Below are 24,748 nucleotides of genomic sequence, written 5' to 3' on the forward strand. Positions count from 1 at the left end.
TTTATATACAAGCATAGATAGAAATAAAATATGCCACAAATAAATTAAAGGACATTTATACTTAAATAAGAAGCTAGTTCATTCAGACATCAATTGTGAAATCAATTTTCTGTGCATACCAAAGTTTTTGCACACACTTCAAAAAGTATTGGATGAAGGAAAAAATAATTCCTTGCAGTATTTGCTTTAAAAAAATATATTTTTTTCTAGTAGGCCTTCTTGATAACAAAAACCTATTTAAAGGGCCAATCATTATCTACATAAACAAAAGAAAGTTCACAATCTTAAAGGGCCATTAAACTTACAGGAGCTGCAGGGAAGTTGGATGAAAGCTCATATGGTTCCTCTGAGATCCAATGTCCCAATTCCAAAGACCACAGAACCTAAAATAAATTGAGTGGTAAGTAGAACTCTTACATAGCAAACGCTTTGAATGTGTAATTAGAAGTAACAGTGCAGTTGCAATAGTTGGTTTGATATTTCATTTACCCAAACCAAATGATTCACCAAAAAAAAAATCAAGCAATCAGAAAGATACAAATTTTACAACTAAAACAAACCATTCTAATACCAAAATCATATTTCTATGTGTAGCTACATTAAATTTTAAAATCTTGTGAGGATATTAGAAAAATAGACTTTTTGCGTCATAATACACAAAATTAGAGTAAAGATTTGAAAAGCGAAGTCATACTCTCTCAGTTCTGCTCTCTTGGGTCAATTAATTGTTGAACTTCACAAGGTTCCTATTGGCCCATTTCTCCAGCCTGTCAAGGTCCCTCTGAATGGGAACGCCCATCTGGTGTATCAAATAGTCCTCACAGTTTGTAACATCTGCAAACTTGCTGCGGGTGCACTCTTCCCCATCATCCAGATCATAAATGAAGATGTTAAACAATATTGGACCAGTATCAGCCCACTACTACTGATTGAGATTACACAACTATTGTATATAATCCACATTACATAGATAAATCAGCCTGCAAAGAAGAAAAGCTCAATTTCATTTTCTTCCATGTCCTTCTCTGTCAACGTCACATTCTAGAGCATAAAAAAAGGTTGCTAACAGTGCAGAGAACTGACTGTCTGGAAAACACACAATCATTTGCGTTCAACTGAGCTCTGAAATGCTGGATGAACATGATCCTCGGAGACTAGCTATCCTAACACTTCGAACTACTTCTGTCCCCATCAGGGCCACCACAAAATGGTTAACAGAAAAAAAAAAACCTACTTGAAATGGTTATATTTTCAGTTTATGAAAGATTTTTTTTTTTCTTGGTAAAACTGTCCCAGAACTACTCCATCCAGCATTTTTCCTGAGTTGATTTTCTAAACCATTCTTCAAAACAATTTATCATTATAAGTTGCAGCTGGTAGACTATAATATTAAAAGCCTCACAAAGAATGTTCAGAGACTATTCGTCAAGTGGTAAAAGCATCGTCTTTATGGGAAAATGGAAAAAGACTGAAGTTCCTACCAGGGCTCTGCCCTTGAATTGTATAAAGAGTGTTTTCCTACTAATTTCTAGACAATCTAAATTCTGAAGCATACTCTGATGGAAGAGCAGTTCATTTTCCCCATTGGCTTCATCACTGTAAGCTGAACCATAAACTTTCTCATATAGGTAAAAGACTCGTAGTTTTTTTGCCAAGCTTGTCCACTATCACACAATTCAACAACTTTCCCCTTTAACAGATATTTGAGCTTCGCAACATTCTTCCTGCAGTTGCCATTTGGCATGCCTTAAATAAAAGTCAAAAAGCCCTGTTACCCAATAGTGAGAGAAAGCACGATGCATACATGCAACCTTAAAAACCACAGCAACCCCCCAATACCCTGCTGCTCCTACAGCAGCAGGTAGTATTAAGTGAACAAGAAGTGTATGTATACGCCAAAATGGGATTATATGGCATTTATTAGAAAGTAAATCTCTGTGTTCAGGATAATTCTACCTCTGGCAGTCACAATTTCCCTAAACAGTTCTCTAGCTATTTCAAGTAGATGATGTCTGTTTCTCAGTGTTAGCACAGCCATGCAGCATTAAACTGTTGTCATTATATACCTTACAAAGAGCTGAATTTCATCAGTGCATGAAATGATTCCCATGCTCGATTCACAATTAACTGAAATATTCTGCTTTTTTTTTGTTCTTTTGGAAGATGCCATACAAATCCATGTATTGCTAGTTTTAATTTAAATTATAAAACTTTACCTCACAAAATTTGGGGAGCAGCGCTACGAGATGCTCCTCTTGGACAAAAATTGCCATGATAGATATCAAGCATGATAAAGTTATCCTTTACAATGTTACAGCTCAGTAACTAAACAAGATTCTAAGCTGACTGATTGAGCAGACTGACTGTAAACTAGTAATGTAAATCTTATAAAATGGCCTAATTGTATGCAGGAAAATAACTTTCTATAAAGGGCTCTTTTGCCCCAGATCTGTTGCTACAAGAAGTAAATTGCAAACAATATAGAAACTAATTTTGTTATCAAAACCAAGTTCTATAGTCTTTAGTCCAAAGTAGCTCATGCTTGACAACTTTCAAGGGAACCAGCAACCTCGTCTATAAACTGCTACAAAAGCTAGTGCTTTGTGTGATGTGGCAAGTGATGTTTTACTTGTGAGGGGAGGGAAGGTGTCCAATTTTGCAGGCTATTGGAAGTGAACAGTGATTTTTTGTTGATAATAAAAAGCAGTACATATTCAAACTTATTGTTGAAGTTTCTTACAAACATCTAAATAATACTGTGTTTACTTTTAGAAAACATACCACAAAATATTTGAAAATGCAAATGCTGTACAAAAAGAGAAAATAATTTCTATAGTCATTATATCATATAAAACCTAAAAATGAGTTAAGCACATTAATAAATCAATGAGCTTTAGAAAAATATTCAAAACATAGTAATCCATTGCCATGTTTAGCCAAGAAAAGTACAGTAATTTCTTAAAAACATAGAGTTAAGACTGCAATTTAGGATTTTCAGTTATAAATTTTAGGGATACCTGTGCATATTTTTTACAATTTTTACAATTTACAATAAGAATGTTGAAACCTGTGAGCTTTATTTTTAAAGTTGTGTGTATTTATTGCAAATCAAAGAAATTTGTTAATCCAAGCCATTTCTCTCTTAATCACAGTATAAATCAACTTTGACTGAACCAGGAAAATTGCAACTTCTAATACAATTCTCAAAGACGTGCTGCATGAAAACAATTTCGTTGTAAATAACCTCGAGCAGGAACAGATGTACTATGCTGTATAATGTGTACACCATGTCCCTATAGTATCAAAATGATGTTTGTACCAAGAGTAACTGGCAAACAACCCAAATAGATTAAAATATAAACCCAAAAGATTAGTTATGATTAAGTAATCCCATTTCATTTTCCAGGCCAATTTTACAGTAACAACCTCTATCAATCCTTGTAGTATTTACAGAATTTTGTTTAGAAATGTATTTTGTTTATCTTAACAAAAGATGGATTAATGCTTGTCTATCATGGTTCTGGAATTGAGTACAAAGGCATCGTATCTACTTTCCTAGATAAAAAGAAAATTAGATACAGAGTTCATGAACAGGTCCTGCAGTAAATAATTAGGTCACCACTCACTAGAACAGTTTTCATGAACACAAAGGCAACTAAGTCACTGAAAGTTTGCTTCTGACTTTGGCAGAGACAAATTTTCAACCAGTATATTTTCACAGCAACACTAAAAAAATGCTTCAAATTCATGCAAGACAAAACCAAGTTATGATTTGCAATATTATTCTTGAGTAAACTACTTTTTCTTGTTAAGTCAGTAACATCTTCATATTCAACAGTTCCTTAGAATGTGGAAAAGGATAAAGAAAAATTGAAATACTTCAGAATATGAAAGTGTTTATATTAAGAAGACAGAGCTATCTAGAAGTTTTCAAATGTGTAGTTAAAAAAGACTTAGCTTAAAATGTAATGATAAAGCAGTACAGTACATATCAAGCATGAATGCTGGATATAGGAATATCAGAAGTTAGGAGAATACAGCTGGTAACATTGAGATATTAAGAATGTATCAGATTCTAGTAGAATGCTGCCTTGCCGGTCATGGCGGACCCAAGAAAGGAGGAAATAGAGAAAGAAGAGGAGAGGGGGCAAAGCATAGTTTTTCTGTGGACTTCTTATATTAAAGAATGTTTTCCTCTGGGTTTGGACTCTAGAATAAAGCTGATCAATCTTCCGTTGAAAGTATGGACTATATTATCTAATTCAGTAGCAGGCAACCTGTATGGCATAGAGGTCCAATAAGTATCCTGCAGGTTATGTGGCTACAAGGTTAGTCTTGGTGCAGTTTTCTTTCGCGTATCCATATCAGTCATGTTCTTTTATATTACACTATACATATTCACTATATACATTACAATACTTATATTACACTATATAATATACAATATTCACACTACACAGGAAAATTCACGTTAAACATCCAAGTTCTCAAGGCTCTGAAAACACACAGTTTGACTAGTCATTGTTTAAGGCCTTTTACCCATCCAGCTAGCACACTGAATGATCATATGGTATTTGTACTTGAATAGCCCATTTTGAAATATGTAAATGGAGGGCTACCAAAATTAAATGTCTGATTAAAATTGATATTTCTCCAACATCCACTTTTAAAATTATCATTTTAAGTTTTTCTTAGAAGAAGAAAAAATATTGCAGCCTAAATTATCTCTCCATGTTATGAGTCAAAAGGCAGAGGTAAGTAATATTTGTAAGTAATAATTACCAGGACTTGGGAGTGCTGGTGGATGAGAAGCTCAACATGAGCCGGCAATGTGCGCTGGCAGCCCAGAAAGCCAATCGTATCCTGGGCTACATCAAAACGAGCGTGGACAGCAGGTTGAGGGAGGTGATTCTGCCCCTCTACTCTGCTCTTGTGAGATCCCACCTGGAATACTGTGTTCAGCTCTGGGGTCCCCAGCACAAGAAGGACATGGAGCTACTGGAGTGGGTCCAGAGGAGGGCCATGAAGATGATGGTTCAGTATTGTAGCATTAATAAAAAGAAAATATTATTTTGCTTAAATGAAATTCTCCTGACTCATTTTCTATAGAACTCCTCATGATGGTTAAGTAAGACTTCAGCTTTCTCTTCTCTATTTAAAGTATGAATTCATGTTATTATAGTTAATGAATTTGGGTAAAAAGATGGCAAAATTATGCCAGTGACACAATTAGCAATAAGACGATAATGCTTTTATGTCGTAAAATGCATAGATTTAACCAGATTAAGACATATTTTTTTAAAAGGTTCAAAGTAATATTTTCTTTCATGACTTAATTACATGAGGGATTATACATTTATGGACAAAGTTGTACCCAGCCTCAGTGGAAGATCAAGCCCAGTTCTAAGAAAATTAAGAATAGTAATATTCACAGATAAGCAGATACTATAAGACTGAATAAACTTGTGGTTTGGAGAACAGAATTCTGAAGTTTTTCTCTAGTTCCTTCTTATGTGGCTCTCCTAGTAATTTTAGAACTTTTTCTAAATAGCAGCTCAACAAAATGAGTGAAGACAGCTTCAGCATTTCATCCAATGCTTACAGGAACAAACTTATCCTTGGAACAATTCCGCGTAACGTATTGGTATTATATGAGGGATACAGATGATCCTGTGATGAGTCTAAAAGGTAGACTGTAAGACAGCAGGAGAAAATTTGGCATTGCTACTAGTCAGTACTGGTCTATGAAGAGGATGTGTGGATGTCTTCACCATGGATTGGTTCATAGAAGCACAGTGCATGAAATGGGCAATGAAATTCCAAGATAGTGATTGCCAGAATACTAATTATCCAAATACTGCCTACCTCCTGGGGAGGGGTGCTGAACAGAGAACACCTTGACGCTGTGTAAGCACTGTTGAACAATAGCTAAAACACTGGTGGGTTATCACCACCATTTTGGTCACCAGTCCAAAGGAACTATGAGGAAGAGAATTAACTCCATCCCAGCCGGACGCAGTGCAGCAATTCATTATTATCTTGTCTTTACAGTAACCGTCTGTTAACTTTATGTGGTCGTCCACAAGAAATTTTGAGGATGTACAGTCATTATTTGATCTGGATGTCTGGGAATAATTTCTGTAAATTACACTGTCTCCAAACTACTCATCTACAAATAGCTTTCCTTATTTTTTTTTCTATTTTGCAGTTTTTCCACTACGCAGCAAAGTATCTAACAATTCCCTTTCATTTTTTACCAATGCTGAACATAACGTTTCGGAGCACAGCAGAAATGTATTACATCAGTACATAAAAAATTTGATCTGACTAATGTTACTTGGCTAATGTACTGAGGTACAATACAGGAATAATTTGGGTAAATGAAGTACTGAAGGACTAAGTCATAGTAACAGAGCATCACACAAATTTCCTCTGATTGAGATAACTCTAGGTAGGCCTGAATATATGAACATTGCACTGCTGTGCATAGCATGGACACAAAACATTGTTATATGGTTGATATTTCAGCTATATAAAATAAGTTTAATTTATTCTGTAGTAAAATTTAAAAATATTTCTTACCCATTCATAAGAAACAATCCAACACCCACGAGCAATTCCCAGCATAACATTCAAGGTACGGCGAGGACTCCCTGTAACTACATGACTTGTTGTTTCACACACTTCATCTGAGAACAAAAAGTCTCCAAGTTTATTCACCACCTGAATTACTGTATTTTGTTTCCTCAAAAGAAAAAAAGGGGGAAAAAAACACACAATGTTGAATGGATATGCAGAATTATGAAAGCATATACGCACAAGACAAATAAACTCATCTCATTTCTTTCCTCACTAATCATTTCTTATCCTTTTCTCACTGAGCCTGTACCCATTTGCCATCCCTAAATTCATTAGCCTTCCCACAGAGTTCAAACAGACCATTTTTGTCATCACACAGTCATATCTACTTGCATATCAAAGCTCTTTTGTTCCCCACATCTATCTTATCTGTTTAAATAGATGCTTTTGAGTCAGGAATTATCTAACATACGGTTTGTGTACAATGCCTAGCACAACAGAGCCTCATTCTTGGTTGCTTTTGCAGTACTATCAAAAAAGTATTAGCAGGACATGTAAACATTTAGACACAGCACTCTTAAAGAGGTTTTCACTAGGAAGCACTGGATTTTCAGCATATGAATAAAATGCTGTGTCTAAATGCTTCTCTAATTTAGAGAGAAGTCTTAAAGTTCCAAGGTGCTACCTATACATCTGAGCCAATGTTTCAATTAAAAATTCACTTATCCTTAAATGCCATTATAACTGAATATAAAATCCAGAACAGCCACCTACAACTGGAATTCTAATTTGAGTTCTCTACATAGATACCCTAAAGTAGACAAATACTTGATGATAATACAAATACATCATAATACATAATCGTGAAAACAGTGAGATCTTGCTATCACTAGAGAAAAGCTGTTGCATGAGAATAATTTACTGTTCTTACTAATGATGATTACTATAAATAATCATTAAAGATCTGTAAATGAAAGCGCAGTTCCAGTATCCTCTCTGCTCACTTGGAAATGTCCATGGCATGCCACACGAGACAAAACAATTAAGCACAGCCTTGAACACAGTCACATCTTCTATCACAATGGTGATCCTCTTGGGTAAAACATTTAAGTTAATGACTGATATAATGTGAGCACAGTCAGAACATCTCCAGAAGCCTCTGGGGTTACTTTCATTCTCACTACATTTCACTTCACAGAAAATAATTCAGTTACAGCTCCTCAAATACCCCAGCTAAAACAGACACTACTTAGAGGAACTCTAACAGAACCTGCAAAAAACTACTCACAGAGAATACAACAATCTATTTTTTGAAGTAGTTTCAAACAAATAAATGAATAGTAACAGCAAACAGTGTAGCAAACTAACTTCACACTTAAGTCAAAAGGTATTATTGTATGTGGAAACACTTAAAAAAAAAAAAAAAAAATCAAACCACTGGTATAACTGCCTCACTCCAGACACCGGTTAGTGTGTATTCTGGCCTTGGCTATCTTGCCTTGAATGTTACTAGAATATTTACTATTCCCATTTCATGTGAAAATATTCCCTTTTCAGCAAAATTTCACTGAATTTGTGATTCAGAAAAACATGTAGCTGCTGGCAGTGAATCAGCAAGCAGGATTTAATATAATCTCAAAACTTAATGCCATAAACCCACTGAACTCATGACCTTTAAATTTAAATTCTAATGAACCACTTTTGAGCTACAGTCTACAAGTGAATTGGCTTTTGGCCATTGGGTTGTACGCTTCGGAGGACTGTTTTCTGTTCTGTAGCTCTTTCAGAAGCAGTCCCTTTCCCTTCACTCACTTACAGGCTGATGAATGCCTACAACTGTAGACAGCCAAAAGCACAATCTTGATGAAGATGTTCTTAAGAAAAGCAATTGTTATCACCAGACATTTTTATTTAAGGAAATAGTAATTGGCTAGTGGGAAAAATCAACATACGAACAATGTAAATTAAAAATATATTAATGACCGCTTTCAACAAAGGAGCTTTTTCCCCAGCTCTGCCAGGACTTTTTCTGTTCTTCTAGGCAGATCATAGCCTCTGTTTTCCACTACTCCTATCTGCACTTCAGCTATTATCTCTACCTCCCCCACAGTGCTCCTGTATTGCATGACTTGCAAAGTGCATTTTACAGTCTTGGTGTTAGTAGCATCCAGTCTTAAATACAAGAAAAATATTGTTTCCATTTTACGTTTCTGACGTATATTAATATACTTGTTAATAGCTATTGACAGCTATTTACAAAGAACTCTAAAAGCATAGCCACTAAGTGCTGTTTCTGAGTACTTATGTCTATGTAACTGTCAGGATTTAATTACTCCAAACCCGAAACAGATTTGTGGGTAGTAGAAATATCTTGAGTTTTGAAAAAGAATTCAAAAAACTGTAAGCAAGTGTAGTATAAAATATGGAATTGTGTTTTTGTTGGATGTTCTTTATGCTGTAAGACTTTTAAGAGAATGATAAAAGCATGCCAAAAAATTATTAACTCTCCCTCAAAATATGCAGTGGCAGCTGCTTCTAATGTTTCAAAACTAAGTGGCTAAAAAGCCTAAAACTGATATTTCTTCAGCAACTATTTATATGAAAGAAAACATTCTGAACTGATGTTTCAGATTACAACTTTTTAAATAGAAATAATTAAAACGTATGGGGAAAAGCTAAGTCTTGGGCTGAAAAGTCTGAACCATTTACTACATAAAATTCCTTTTTATGCTTCCTTCAGAAAAATCAAAAACTTGCTTAGGATATAAGTATTATTGCTCTGAAGCCCTGTTCAGCTCACCTATGGACAGCTACTTCAGTCTGCACCATAACACAAACATAAACACACACTATAGACAGCAACAACATATACATGCGTATATATATGTTCCTAGCTAGAACTCAGAATGAAAGTAAATATTTTAACATATGGTCCAAAGATAAATTTAATTTTGTGTAGGCATAAAAAGGCTATCGATATTCAAGTCTAAACAGTGTGCTGACTAAAGAGTCAAAATGTTTAATACTTACTCAGAAGACATACTTGTCATAACCAGTGTCCTTGATGGCTAGAAGTGTGAAAGAGACAAGAAAACATCAAAAATCTGAAAAGTTTTCCCCTTTGAAAAAAACCTTAAATTAGAAACTGTTGAAAGGACTTAACTACTTCATAATTACAGTATCACCTGGGGAAGAGGCTGTACTAAGTAACATATAGACTAGAAATATTAAACTTTGAGAACAAGTATCAAAGCATCCAATACAACAGAATACAGGAATGTAAGTTTTCATTAGTAAAAACAAAAAGCGAAGGTTTTCCAGTCTGGGATGTCACAGAAAAAAGGATAGTATCTGTCTTCTGCCCTTTTTTTTCTGATCAGGTGGAAAGGAAAATGCAGCCTACCTTAGACAAAGAAAACCTGTAATTTGGAATTATTCCATTTTTTTTCCAAAAGAAAGGCAGAAACTGGCTGAGATGCTGCAGAAGCAACACTATTGTAAAGTATAATCCTAATAATTTTGGTTTTATTTTAACAGTGTAGCTTTTTTTTTTGGCATGACTTCAGTATTTTAAGTCCAGGTTTTTAAGTAAACATTCTTTCACTTTTAAATCTTGTCTAGTGAATAAAAGTTGTCCGAGGAATACAGCACACAAGGCATACTCAAAGAGTACAGCAATCCTTAAACCAGCAATTCTGAGACACCTTACAAAGCACCTCCCTCTTCCCCTGCAATACCCTCCAAAGCTCATGTGCAAAGTAGGAGTCTTTGCCCTATACAGACTTTAAATAAGCTTTTTAAGAATTAGTATTATAGAAGTCAGAGGAGGAATAAGTATCCTTTGGTCATCAGCAATGACCATGAAATCCTCCACCACACATAAAGGTAGGACAGAACATGAATTTTAGCAGTATCAGAGAAATACATATCTGCACATCACATGGTCATCAAAAAATGTATGTAAGGAGAGGTTTTGAGAATCTTAGCTAAGAATTACCTGTAGCTACATGAACATGCACAAGTATGTATACACAAACATTTTAATTCTGTAAAAAAGTAGATTGACTGACTTTTATACAATGATTTCAAACAACTCCTCCTAATTTTCGAAATCAATATATGATTTTCAAATTATTTCTCTAGATGACTATTGCTCCATAAGAAATAATCATTCCCATTTCTGCCCTCCCAATATATTACCACAACCACAAGCAGTAAGCTCCCGAAGTCTCTGCTAAAATTTAGTTTCCTTTGAGTAATGTATTGAGATAAGACCATAAAAATATTTTGAATTGGATTATAGCTAGTAGTACAGGCTAAAAAAAGACTCGAGGGCAACTCACTTTACTCAGTAATGAATCACAGAACAGAAGAGAGAACACACTCTGATGCAAGTCCATCCGTCCTCTCTTATCAGTACAGAACTGTTCTCCATTAAGTGTTCAAGCAATTTGTCACATTTAAGAATGGAGTTCCTTGGAATTATCTCTGTAGACTAATAGGGTGTACCATGGTTGTTCACTATATGAACAATCTTTGCATAAATAAAATACAAGATAGGTACCATTGACAAGCTAGATATTAAAGACGACATAAGAAGTAGTCTTTTCAATAATTTCCTTCTGTGGTTGAGTAGATTTGAAAAACATAAAACCCAGACACTATTTAAGTCTTCAAAGCAACATAATGTAGCATATTCAATAATTTTTTAATTCATGACAATTCAGACATTATGTAAGCTATACAATACTTCAGAACTGAAAACATATACAATGTGAAAACGTAAAACCAATCAATAATAGAATGAAATAAAATTTCAAATGAGGAAAGGACAAAACTTTTATATTGAAATATTTCTTGGAGAGAAATTCTATGCAGTATTTTTGGAAATGTAAGTTTCCAAATTCTAACTTATTGCCAGCAATACTTACTGATGATGCCTTTAGCCTACTGCTAGCCTGACAGTTGAAGAGAAGATAATATGCACTTACCTGCAATCAAAATTCGTTGTATTCTTAGCCAAAAGACTTTCTACCGCATTACTTTCAACTCCAAATCAGCAGTCGCATTTAATTGCTCTTGGAAGTTCCAAGAACTTCACAGCTTCAATTCCATGTTTGAGTTTTATGTGCAAAGAGTTTGACAACGCAACAATGTATATTAAATATATGTCATAACATTAACATAATTATTATTAAGTAATACAAACTCAAAATCTGAGTATACACACTCAAAAAGATACCTAGTAAGACAGAAGGATTGCAATATTACTGCACAGGTTAGGTCAGATGATTGAAGACAGACATAGGGCCACATTACACAATAGTGAGGACATACCTCCTACTGTCTTAACATATGTTGCTGGATTTGCATAAACTCCTGAATATTAAAGGATCCTGGGATGTGACAGCTTGGGAAGACACAAAACAAGGCTTAAAAGTAAGGTCTTGCTCTTCTCTGTTCAATCTTTCTGGTCTGAAAGCCTCATCTGTGTCAAATATGTTTGCTTCAGCATCATCATGGTGTTATCCTTCAATAGCTGTAGCCAAGTCTCACTGTCATCAGAACAAAGCTCTTTGGCTAAAAGTCTGCACTTACATCCACGCAAAAGAATTGCACCAGGTTCTTGAGGCCCTTGTATAGTACTAGCTCCAAAACCAGATCCTGATGTGCCTGTTCAGAATGTGCAGAAAAATACCCTTCCATTCCATGGAATGTCATGGAAGTATTACTAATCAGGCTGCTACTTTTGCCAAGCTTGGGTTAAAAAAAACCAACATTACTATAAACCAAGGCCAGAGGAGCTTGAGATCCTACAGCTGCTTCTTCAGCTTCAGAGCAGCACTGTTTGTTAACAGTTCCTTAATACCTTATCTATAGAGAAGTGAAAATACTGGATTCACACAAATCGGGAAACCTGTAGCCAGTCCTGACATTACCCTGCAGTCAGCTTTTGAGTTGTAGCTTTTATGCTACAACACATAGCATACAAGATGGTACAGTGAGTATTCTGAGTAAATGTTCCGTCAGTGCGCTTCAAAGTGATTCGAAGACTCAAGAATGCAGAAAGATGATACAAAAGGTAGAAATTGGAATAAATTTAATTTCCTCAAAACTATTACTTCATTTTCATTCGGAACTGCATATTTTTGCAAGTTAGGGGTCATTTGCTAAGCAGACAACATTTTGTTTTATTGCTTCAGTAAGACAAGCAGTCCTCTTTAATTACAATTACCAAACAGAAAAATTTAGCCAAACTATGTTTTAATTTTCAGTTGTACATTTTTCAATTTAATTGCTTCCCCCCTCCTCGCTATGCAATTTTTCTTCTATGGTCTTTGTGTCTGTTTTATTTTACATGTTGCTTTTATTGCAAAAACTCTTTTTGAGTTAGCGTTTTCTTTTCTGACCAGCAAAAAGACATCTGGTGAGCATCATTATGAGTTCTAATGCACATTTGTAGCAGGATTATTATTAATAAAACACTGGAAAAGGTAGCATTAAGTTAACTGATCTTTTTACTTATCATCAATCTCTGAAGCCTGAAAAGTTGCCTATCTATACTCTAAATCAGAACACACTTCATTGTGAATTATTTTTTAGGTCTGCAATACAGGCTGTGTTATAAACGACATGCTTCAGCTTTCCTTTACATATTTCTCAGAAGCACAGTTGCATTAAGTATTTCTTTAGAGTCTGCCAACAACAAGATTTTTCTAAGTCATCTGAAATATAAAACATGCATTTCAGTAGCTCAAAGGAAATAGTATTTGTAAATCTTTCCAGTACTTAAGAGACAACGTGATACTTCCTGTATGCTAACTGACCTACACCACAAAAGAGGCATCCAACTTCAAAATTTATTCTTTCTTCTAAGTTTGAACAGGTGTCTCTTAGAGCTGAGGGACAATAAAAGTCCCGTTTTGTACAATCTGCTTTTCAAGAACGTGAACTCAAATTTTGTTTCCTTAAGAATGTCAGGAGATGTTTTTCATAAGTGACAAATGAACTAAAATGAGACCATAAAATATGTTTTTCCAGCCAGTTCTCAAGAATAAAGTGCATTCATGCTAAGAATTGACTTAATAGGAATAGTTCTACACTTGTGACTTGTTAAATTCCAGCCCAAGTATATTAGATCTCATTTTATCTTTGGATCAAGAACGCAGGCCTCAGATATTTTTCAAGAAAGGATTTCAACCAATAAATACCACTTTTGAATTGTATATTACTTAGTCTAAATGCTCCTCTTATGACTTAAAGTTGACTGAAATTCTGAAAGAAAGAAGATTCAGCGTACTCTCAAACTCAGACGTATGCTGTGATGGAGTTAAAGACCTTTACCATAATGACTCAACAAGATACTGATCCGATGTGGTTTGGCCAATATATCAGAAACAAAGGACTTTTTGGGAGGCGTGAGGGAGGCAAAGTAGTTCATGTATGTGCAAATCAAGTGCAATAGAGAGTACAAGATTATTATGCTCTTTTGTACTCTTCCAATCTCTTTTTTTTTCTGGCTATTGTAGGTCAGAAAAATATTGTAGGCTATTTTTCTGGCTATTCTGGCTATTTCAGGTGGCTCCAAAATTGGTTCAGAACTCATAATCTCACTTTTGATCTTTCCAGCGGTATTTCAGAAGTAATAATCTTCAGTTCTACTAGTGCATGAGCCAAAAAACAGAGCCATGTATAGCATGGAGATACTTAAGAATCAGGTTAATTTCACTCTGCATTTATCTAGGACAGTTGTAATGTGGATCCAGAACTTCAGAGACTGCTTTTAGAAACTACAAGTTGTGCTACATTAATTTATTCTATTCAAGTAATTGTGGCTCATAGCTGAAAATAATAGGTAATTGGAATGAATGATTACTATTCAGTAGTTTTAAATAGCAGTTATTCAAAGCTGTAATTTACTTTCTGGCTTGCCTTTCTCCTCTTATCAGTCCTCTGATACTGATATTTTTTGCAGTTTCTTTTGGCTGCAAACTCAATTTTGACTGTAATTTCCTGACCAAATATAGTACCTCTGCTTTGGTCCTGGAAAGATGTGAAAAATGCACCCATCCTAAATCAATACTACTATGGGGAAAGATGAAAAAACAAAGCAGGCTACAAGACGACAGAAAAATAAGATGACATGACAGGTGTGTGGGCATGAGTTTTCCTTCACTGCCAAAGAGAAAAAAAAAAAAAAGAGAAATCCTGTAATCATAGATATAGCGAACCCCTAGAAGTTTTGTTGGCAAGATTAAGGATGATGAATAGCTTCAGACTAGCAGTGCCACAGTTTACAACTCACTGACATTTTCAGTTTTTCACATACAACCATAATCATTAACAACTATATTTAAAAAAAGAAAAATCCATCATAGGGGATACAAAACTGTAGCAAAGGACAGCTTTCACAGCATTCTGCAACTTCCAAGGAAAGGTTTATCTGGCTGTGATCATTAGCAAAACTGAAGACTAACTTTTCCTGGTAGGACAAAGATTAAAAGGAGCGCAGATGCTCCTTCCCACCATTTTGACTGCAACCAAAAATTTCCAAGTGAATCAGCATGACATGAAAAAAAAAAACAACAAGCATGATTATGATTTCTGCAAGCACATGGCAGCAGTGATTCGCATTCTGATGGGAAGCCCAAGCCTTTCCAACAGGTACAAATTAGGGGTTGGCTCAGAAAAAGCAGCAGCTCAGTTATCAACTGCCTTTTACTAGGAAAGCTTCACCTCTAGACCATATAATGTGAAACCTGAGGAGACAGAGGCAGAGACTGCCAATGCGACAGAAGTGAATCTCAAGAAGTGGGATGCTAAGGGGAAGAGAAAGCTACTTTATAGTTCAGATTCTAACAGAAAATGAAAGTTCAGGTGAAAAAAGGACACTCCTTCACTCCAAGAGTCACAGGACAGGAGAAAGAGCAACAAGGGCTATCATGGGGCAACACTAAGTTATGGAGAAAACTCATATATGCAAGCAGAAATATTTTAAAGACTACACTAAGGCATAAATTGATTCTGTCATTAGAACCACATAATGCCCAATGTATGCTCACCTTAAAAAAGTGATCTGTGAGAAAGTCAGGCACAGTTAATTTTTTTTCTGCCGAAGTTTTAAGCAACATGAACTTCTCCCCCCCATCCGCCAGCTTCACCAAGGGTAACAAAAATAGTTTGTACCCTTCAGTGAATAATTTGAACAAAAAATTAAGCATGATGTAGGAGTGAATCTGTTTCATCTACTCAAACATTAAAAACTTTATGTTTTCATAACGATCCAAAGAAGTGAACAATTTATTTGGACAGCTGACTTATGACCAACTAAAAGCACTTCATATAGCTTCAGCTGAGATATCCTATCCCGTGTGATAAAAATCAAGCCACAAGGGTAGTGGGCAACAGTAGAGTAGCTTCAGCGAAACTAATGGTTTGATTTTTAAGCCTTCATCAGCTATCCATTCCATCTTTGGTAATGGTGATTGCCACCTATTGTGGAATGTTCATTAGAAATGATGTCTGCCTCAGTTACTTCATTGCAGATGTCAGTGGCAAGCTAACACTGCTCACAACAGGTCATACATTGGGCAGAAGCAACTGAGGCACAGAGACACACTTCCATTGCACAGGATTTAAGGGATGGAACAATTTTATTAGGAAAAGAAACGTTTTGCCCAGGGCCATGGTTGGTGGGTGATCTGTCCCTGTTCTTACTTGACCCTCAAGCATTTTACTACCTTTTTCTCTGCTCCACCTCAATAGGGGGGATGAATGAGCGGGCAGCTGTGTGGTGCTTAGGTGCTGCCTAGGGCTAAATCATGACACCACTGATCTATAAAATATTTAATTTCAATGTAGAAAAGAATGGTGGTATTTGTTAAATTATTTAAAAAATTGTCAATGAAGACATGTCAAATGCTGATGAAATGGGGTTTAGAAAGTCTTTTGTTCAGATCGATTTTCAAGAGCTGTTTGGCTATCATTAGAAAGCAGTTTCACCAACTAAAGCCTATAGAGTCATGCCAGATACCAGTACGTTTATGTAGGGCATTCATTTCTCCAAGAGTTAAACTTCCCCAAAAAAGTGGATCTAACCAGCAGTTGCTCTTCCTCCTCGTGGTTTCTGATGCCCAGAGGGAAAACAGTTTCAGTTTTACACTGATTCTTTGCCAAACCAGTTGCAGTTCAGTGGATTGCTTGGTTTTCTGGCATGATGGTTATGATCTCAGTGTTAAATGTAATAGTGTATCCCAAAACTAGAAAAGAATTGTGATTTACCAGTAACGAGTTAAGTTACAGCATACATACATATCTTCAGCAGTGAGGTATGTATGCCTCAATCACAGACCGTATGCTGTCCCTTCTTATACAATGTTTATGCACTGTTCCCGTCATGCTCTGAGCCAGAAAGAGTTCCGTCTGTTTCTTGCACCTAAGCCTCCCTTCCACCATCAAATCCAATGCCATAGAGTTTTAAATAAAAGGATGAAGATGGTCTGTATGTACTTCAAATAACTTGTGATTCTAGGATTTTACTCCTGGTGCTTATCTCTATCTACTGTTCACCATGGATAGCTCTCAAGCAATTTCCTACTTGCCTAAAAGTAATAATAAAAAATATGTTCTGCCTTTACATAAGACCTCACAAATAGTCTCTGGACCAAAAATCACCATACCTATCAATCTTCTGGGGAAGAAAAAACAACACAAACAAACAAAAACAAAGTGAAGGTTTTTTTCTTAATTCTATGCAAACAAAAATCAAAACTCTCCACATACTTAAGTCACTATTTCTTCAATAGGTTCTGAAAAAGAACCAATATGTTAATCTGTTGACCAAACAGAAATCTAGTGACAATTTTATATAAAATCTTGAGTGAATTCAACTCCTAGATATTAACTACCCTGCCTGCTAAGACGACAAACTGCAAAGTCAACCACCTTCTATATTACTGTCACGGCACATGTTTCCAGTGTTCCAAACAGCAACCCATACAAGAGTGTCAACAGCAGCTGCAAATGTATCTGGGACAACACAAAACACCCTAAACTTGAGTTGAGAGAAGGTCGTGTCTTTTGCCTTAGAAAGGTACTGATTTGAAAAGACACTTTTTTTCCAGGTAAGAAATAGACCACAGCACTTCAGTAGGTAGTCCAGAGAGCTGGCATGAAACCTATCATAAAAAGAATGATTTCTAGGGATCCAAGGCCATGAATCGGCCCACTAGGTCCATCTACAGATATCTTCCTGGCAGGAACTCATCCCTAACTGACGATAACGAAGCTGTTGCCATTAGGACATGGCCCAAAGCATGAAGCAGTACATCCAAGAGTATGGTTTCCGTTCTGGAAGCTCTCAAGTAGATGTGGGAGAAGTGTGGGGGACCAATTCACCAGCTGGACAAAGTCCAGAACCAGAACTGCCTTGCAAAGGTTCAGCGAAAACACTCATGAGATTAAACATACAGCAGGATTTACAAAACTCTCTCAAACCATGGGATACGCAGGCATCCTTTACAGTGCTATCCTCTGAAAAGCTTGACCATGACCAGTAAGTACTAAGTCATAGGCGGTATTTTGAGACTCTGCTTTTCAAATATTTACTAAGAATATTTTTCAGAGTTTTTAGCCATCTCGTATTAACCTTGTTGAGTTTTTCCTGTACGTCACTCTTATAGTGTTCAATATTTTTAAAATCCATTAGGCTAATATAAAGTTCTTAGATTTTTTTCATTACTTAACTTTATACCAGAAGAAAAAAAAAGTATTTTTTCAAATGAGTATCTGCATATTTCATTTATATGAAACAAACACTAACACTACTTATTGATATAGCATTTTGTTCTCAAATGCTAATATTACTACAAAACCTGGATGTTTGGAACAAACAAATGACCACAGCTAATATTTTGAATATAGCAATAGCATAAGATGTGTCCTGCCAGTAAAAATAAACTTTGTTGGATTTCAATGTCCCATTCAGTAGCATATTTCAGATACCAAGGAAGCAAATTTTCTCATAAAAAGATGTTGTCCTCTAAACTGATACAAACAGTTTAAGACAGTCTACAAATGCACATATCAAATATAGACATAAAGTTACTTTCCTGAATGTCTGGCAAGATGCTTCAAGTTTTATAGTTACAGATTTTTCAGGATATTAAAAATTGTTTTGCCATGAATGAAATATTTTCAAAGAGAAGGATTTAGGTAACAGATCTAATGATGGCCTGCTTCACACTAACTGTTCCACAGCATGTGCTTAGATACTTTGTAAAAATTTTCTCTTCACTCAAAAATCTCTTAAATTCAGAGTTGTAACTTTACCTTCACCCAAATCCAAGAGCTACAGAAATACCAGCCAAGATGAATCTATTTAACACAAAACTGAAGCAATTTCAGTTAAGTCCATAATGTCTTCTCTGTGAAAATATGTTTTTAATTATCCTTCATGATGTTTAACTGTTTTTTTTTTTTTTCACATGGTTGAAGAGTTTCTTCTATTCACTCAGTAAGACAGTATTGTATGGGTTTTGAGTGTAAAATTTATTCCAATTGCATTTCTAGTGATGTGATACTGTTATATCCTTTAAAAGATATGTATCATCTCTCATATCCCTCTAAAAATATGAAACATTTTATTTTAATAAAAATAGCAGTTAAGTGGTTATTTATAATGAGTCTTTCTCTGATCTTTTTAAAGTACAAAATGTTTACATTTGTGACATGCAACAGCTGTTGAGATAAATGTAAAAATTTTTGTAACATCAAGCAATGAAATGAGCACTCAACCCTCATACCAACAGATTAACAACACTGTAACTCAAGTGTTTGGATACACTTTTGGCTTTATGATATTTAGTTATTTCACTTTGTTCTCCTTATGCAAAGCAACAAAGAACTATGTATTCAATTCCATGGAATAATTGAAAAATGCATCACCATGCATAAAAGGTTTATTTTATGCCTGCAATTCAGTATCATCAACTTAGATTTCTAGACCAGGGAAGCCACCTGCTGACATTCATCGGCATTAATCCACAGTGTTTATCCTTACCAAGTCTGTACCAGAAGAAACTGGAACTATCCTGAACTATGGGTTGTCATGTCTCAAAACTAAGATGCTCAAAGCTATAGAGCAGTTTTATAAATCTATCTTTATGCACTGCATTTGAATATCAACACTCCTGGGTTTTTTTTAGGGTGGTGATGGTGTTCTAAATTCAAAAAGCTTGTTCCTGAAGGAAGCCATTAAAGATTCCTGAAAATTTTACTTATCTTCCCCCAACATACCTGCAGCTGCCATTACAAACTGCTCTGTCTTTATGGCTTTTGTTAGTTGGCAGTACAATTTGAGATAATTTTGATTAGAAGTCTTCCATGTTAAGAGTACAATAAGTATGTCTATATAAACAGTATAGATAAAGAAAATATGAGTACTTGTATCTAAAATTGTGATAGATAAGTACCTGAACAAAGTCAATCTTGATTTTAAGTTCAGCTAATACAAAATACAAGAAACTCAATCTGCATAAGGTTTTGAAGAAAACAAATGCATAACACAATAGCACAGCAGAGAAATACAGAACTTACACCTTGATTTATATTAAATTAAAGGAACTACAAATGACAAATGGAGTAATCATGGAAGTAAATAATGTTAACACATCTAGTTATATTTCTTAAAGATACTTTTGTACGGCTTTTTTAATATTTACCATCACACAGTAGAACTCTAAATACCTACTGATGCATTCACTGTAGTGAATGAGTTGTAACTAAAGTACTCTAAAAGGTTTCAGTTCAGATATTGTCTAGAATTACAATCAGCAAACATTTAAAATGTTTTGGAAGATGTATTAGATTTCAAACTCTTCTTCTAAAAAAAAAAAAAACAACCAACCAACCAAACAACCCTGCAATTTATATTGCTTCCCAAATTAAGACTTACAGCTAAGTAACAAATTTAACAGATTACACTTACAACAGATTCCCAGAACACCAGCAATATGATCTGAAGCCTCATATTGGAACTATTCAGTAAAAAACTGCATATACACTACAATGACTATAATTTAAAGCTGTTTTGTGTTTTTTTTTTTTCTTTTTTAGATATAAAAGGTCTGGAGATTCACAGTTACGTTTCTGGAAACGTTAGTCCATTAAAATAGCCAGGAAATTGCATTTCTTTTGCACTTGTATTTTTAATATTAGAAAATTCTTCATAATACTATGATTCAATAAAATAATATTTTCTAAAATACACTTTTTGCTTTAGGTAAGAAAACTAAAGTCTCCTAACTTCACTCTCACGTTATCAAACATTACCAAAATGTTGCGATGTTTAAGTTGCAGCCATTCAAAAAAAAAAATCTGTATAATGTTTGTTTGTTTTTAAAAAGCTTCAAGCACATATTGTGACTAGTACTAGAGAAGCTTTGCAACTTAATTCTTTACAAAAATTTAGACATTAAGTCTAATTTTGTTCAAAACAATATCCTCTTAAGATTGCTTCACTAAGAAGTTCCTAGAGATCTCCAAAACTGGCTTTACAAATTTTGCATGTATGTATGCATACAAGCAATGGAAAATAAATCTTTAAATAGACATATTCATAAACATTTAATATATATTAACAGACAATTGCGTGACAAAAATATGAAGTAAGACTTCTCAGTGCAACAGTCTGGTTGCTAGACTGGTTAAACCACATAAAATATTTTTGTGAAAGTTCTTTCTACTTTTCAATCAAAAACCCCCAACACTGTCTCTATATGAATTTCCACAGTCAAACCCCAACTGGAAACCTTTAAAATTGTTAAAAAGAACATTCATGACATGAAAGAAAGTATGTGCTGCTATCTTCTGATAAATATTTAAGTCAAATTGTATTATCACCCAGTTGAAATGGACAGATGAAAGAAGACATCTCAAAACACTGAACAAGAATTTTCTCCAGCTACTGCTTAGCTTTTGTCACTGTTAAATACCTTGTAGAGCATGCTTTGCAAGCAGACATCAAATAGAACCATTCAAAGATACCACCTTTGACTGCAAGGCCAGGTTTGAAAAAGGCAAACAATAAAAAAAACCCTTGATACTGTATTTTTTTTCTCTTCAGTACACAATAGTTATGTTAAGATCTTCAGAGAAATGAATCAAAACAAGCACTACAGTACTGTACTACTCTTGCAGCGTCAACACACAGGAGAAGGAATCAGTACCAACAAATGTCATACACCTCCAAGCATCATTTCTGCAGATAGCCTTAGGAAGAGTCAATGACTGTAGTTTGTGTATATACATTTAGCAGCTTTAGTTAGATTTCTGTGACAAGAAGTGAAAGTGTTCCCAATAGATGCTTTAGCCTCAAAGTAGACTATCTTACAACATTTCTACAGAACGTAAGAAATTCTTCACTATGAGGGTGGTGAAGCACTGGAATAGGTTGCCCAGAGAAGTTGTGGATGCCCCATGCCTGGAAGTGTTTAAGGCCAGGTTGCAGGAGGCTTTGAGGAACCTGATCTAGGCAAAGGTGTCTCTGCCCATGGCAGGGGGTTGGAACTTGATGATCTTTAAGGTCTCTCGCAACACAAACCATTCTATGATTCTATGATCTATGACATGGATCTAGAATGAAATTGATTTATACATTCTACATAATACTTAGTTACTGGTTATACAAGTAATATATACATTTAGGAAAAGAAAGTGAACAAATATTTAAGAAAAGTAACAAGCAGCAAGATGCAGGCAAGAACTCATAATATTTTTAACCCGGAATAGACTGCTGGTCTATGGAGATTAATATTCCATATCTTTAGGATGTTTAAAATGTTGAACAGCAGCAGCCTAGTAATTGCACCTGCTCAGAGCCTTTACATAAAAGAGGATCAAAATCTGTGATCAATCACTTTGAAACTAACAAATGATACACCTGTCTAATTTAATTCAAAGAATTAATTACCTCAGACATTTTAATGCTTTAGGAATTCCCATTATCAAAACAAGTCAGTGATCACTTTAATTGTATGACTTGCTACTTACTGATAAAAAGAACTATTTATTTTCCTGATCAGTTTTATATTTACTTAGAAGAAATGTTTACAAGGGAAAAATACCAAAAAAAGATTCAGTGCTGACCCAATCCTCTAACTTTTTTTTTTTTTTTTTTACACATCCAAACTGAGCTCAAATATTGAGTTAAGAAATTTAGCCTTATCTGAACCAAGAAGAAAATACTGCATATATCTTTATCCTACAGAAACAACTACTGGGGATAATCCACTATAACACAAACAAAAAACCCTACCCCATTTAGCAATTCCTCCAAAAATGACAGGCATCTTTTCAGGTTACTTCAGCAGCTTTTCAACTAAACCAGTTTGACCCAGCTTACCAACCTCCTTTACGATGTCAACTTGACACAGACTCTGGCATCACAAGTTACCAAAAAGTTGAGTTTCATGGTCATACATATTGTCTTCGAACACCATTCACATAACATTTGAAGAAAGTGAGATTCAGAAAAGCTTTTAAATTGATAGCGCATAGAGAATGCATTTCTTTTTTTGTACATACAAAGGCATTCCGTGATTCTCCAAGAAAAAGGAGGAGCTTAACAAACAGTACATTGAGTTAAACTGACCTTTTGGAGTCTTCTATTTTTTCTTAACCCCCCATTGTGCTTATTCTTTGGTTCATTAAAAACTTTGTAAGAGCCATCAGTAACATGACACTCTGAAACTTCATTTTCATCACCTAGAAACCAAATTTAGAAACTTGAAATGAAAAATGCAATTTTGTGAAATGAAACTGCCACAAATTATTTCATCATAGTACATAGAGCTATGTACAATTAAGATATCTAAGAGAACAATTTGTACCACTCATTTTCCCATTATATTTCAGTTATGGAAAAAAGAACGACATTCAAGAATCTGATTTCATCTTTCAGTATCTGATCTTGTAAATAAACTAGTTGTAAAACTCCTAATTTCCAATATTTTGAAAACCATATATTAACCACAAGTAGACAATCTCCTAAATTGCTTTCTATTTATTACAAAATTTGCAATTTCTCTGAATACAGACCTATTGGACAGTTTGAAGCAGTGGTGGCTAGAGTTTTCCTTTCTTCTTGAAATGTCAATGCTTTCAGTACACGCAGTGTTTATTTGAAATGACCTGAAGGTCTGAAATATATTTTTAAACATTTTGCAAACAAATCTAGCAAGCTGTTAGCAGGCAAGTATTGCATGTGCATGCAGGCATATCAGTCTTATTATTTATAATTATTTATTAAAGGCAGAAGAATGTACTCTATTGTGGCTGCCAAAAAGCAGTAATTTTCATCACCTATTTTGTGAATTAACATATATTTAATTCTTCAACATTGTCAGGATGACTTTTATAAGCACTAAATAATAAACTTTCAAATAATTTGCAAAATTAGCTTGCTTGCATAAGATGAAAAACTTTGATCTATTTTTTCATCAATGAAGTTTTAATTACTGAAGATTTAAGTAGATCATTTTTCCCAAATTTAATTCAATGGCGTCTACTTCAGGACATTCATTTCATTTCAAAGGAATGCATAGGACCAGTCAAAGAAAGTTTAATAATTAGTGATTAAAGTGGCCTAAATATAGCTCCTCCAAAATAAGCTGCTTCTGATTACTTCTGGAAAATACTGAAAGGTACTAACCATATTTACTACTCTGACTGCATATATAACTAAGAACCATTTGTTTTTGCTCTGTCAGCTACCTAAACTCATAATCCTTGAGGTGACAGAACAACAAATTACAACACAACAAATGATGACAAACATTTTCCATTACCAATTACTTATTTTAAAATTATAATCTTTAAACTACTCAAAATTTCATTATTTCTTCACAATGAAGTGGTAATTTTCACGTGAATTTACACAGTATTACAGTAATTTTTATGTAATACAAGTAAATCTGGCTTTCAGGTACAATCATTAATTTAAACCCAATATTTAAATACAAATACATTTAACAAAGGGAGAATTAATAGCTTAACTATGTTAATTTTTAATTTAGTATTGCACTGAGGCCCATCGTCTTCAATCACAGAGCAATACTGATGACAAGTAGAAGAGGAGAAAAGATCTTGCCACACAAATAAAAAAGCTAAG

At 34.7% G+C, this 24,748-nt stretch overlaps 1 protein-coding gene across 1 annotated transcript in view; it reads right to left on the reverse strand.

The window, feature by feature from the left end:
* MCPH1 (microcephalin 1) overlaps window positions 1-24,748 on the reverse strand; it is a 135,349-nt gene that overhangs the window by 90,722 nt on the left and 19,879 nt on the right. The window contains exons 9-12 of the mRNA XM_086608337.1: window positions 23,231-23,343; window positions 9,610-9,647; window positions 6,583-6,745; window positions 306-383 (exon numbers count right to left, since the gene is read on the reverse strand). Coding sequence (XP_086464463.1) covers window positions 306-383; window positions 6,583-6,745; window positions 9,610-9,647; window positions 23,231-23,343 — 392 coding nt within the window. The remainder of the gene's footprint in view (window positions 1-305; window positions 384-6,582; window positions 6,746-9,609; window positions 9,648-23,230; window positions 23,344-24,748) is intronic.

Source organism: Tauraco erythrolophus, chromosome 2 (genome assembly GCF_009769465.1).
Source record: "Tauraco erythrolophus isolate bTauEry1 chromosome 2, bTauEry1.pri, whole genome shotgun sequence".
Classification (NCBI taxonomy): Eukaryota; Metazoa; Chordata; class Aves; order Musophagiformes; family Musophagidae; genus Tauraco; species Tauraco erythrolophus.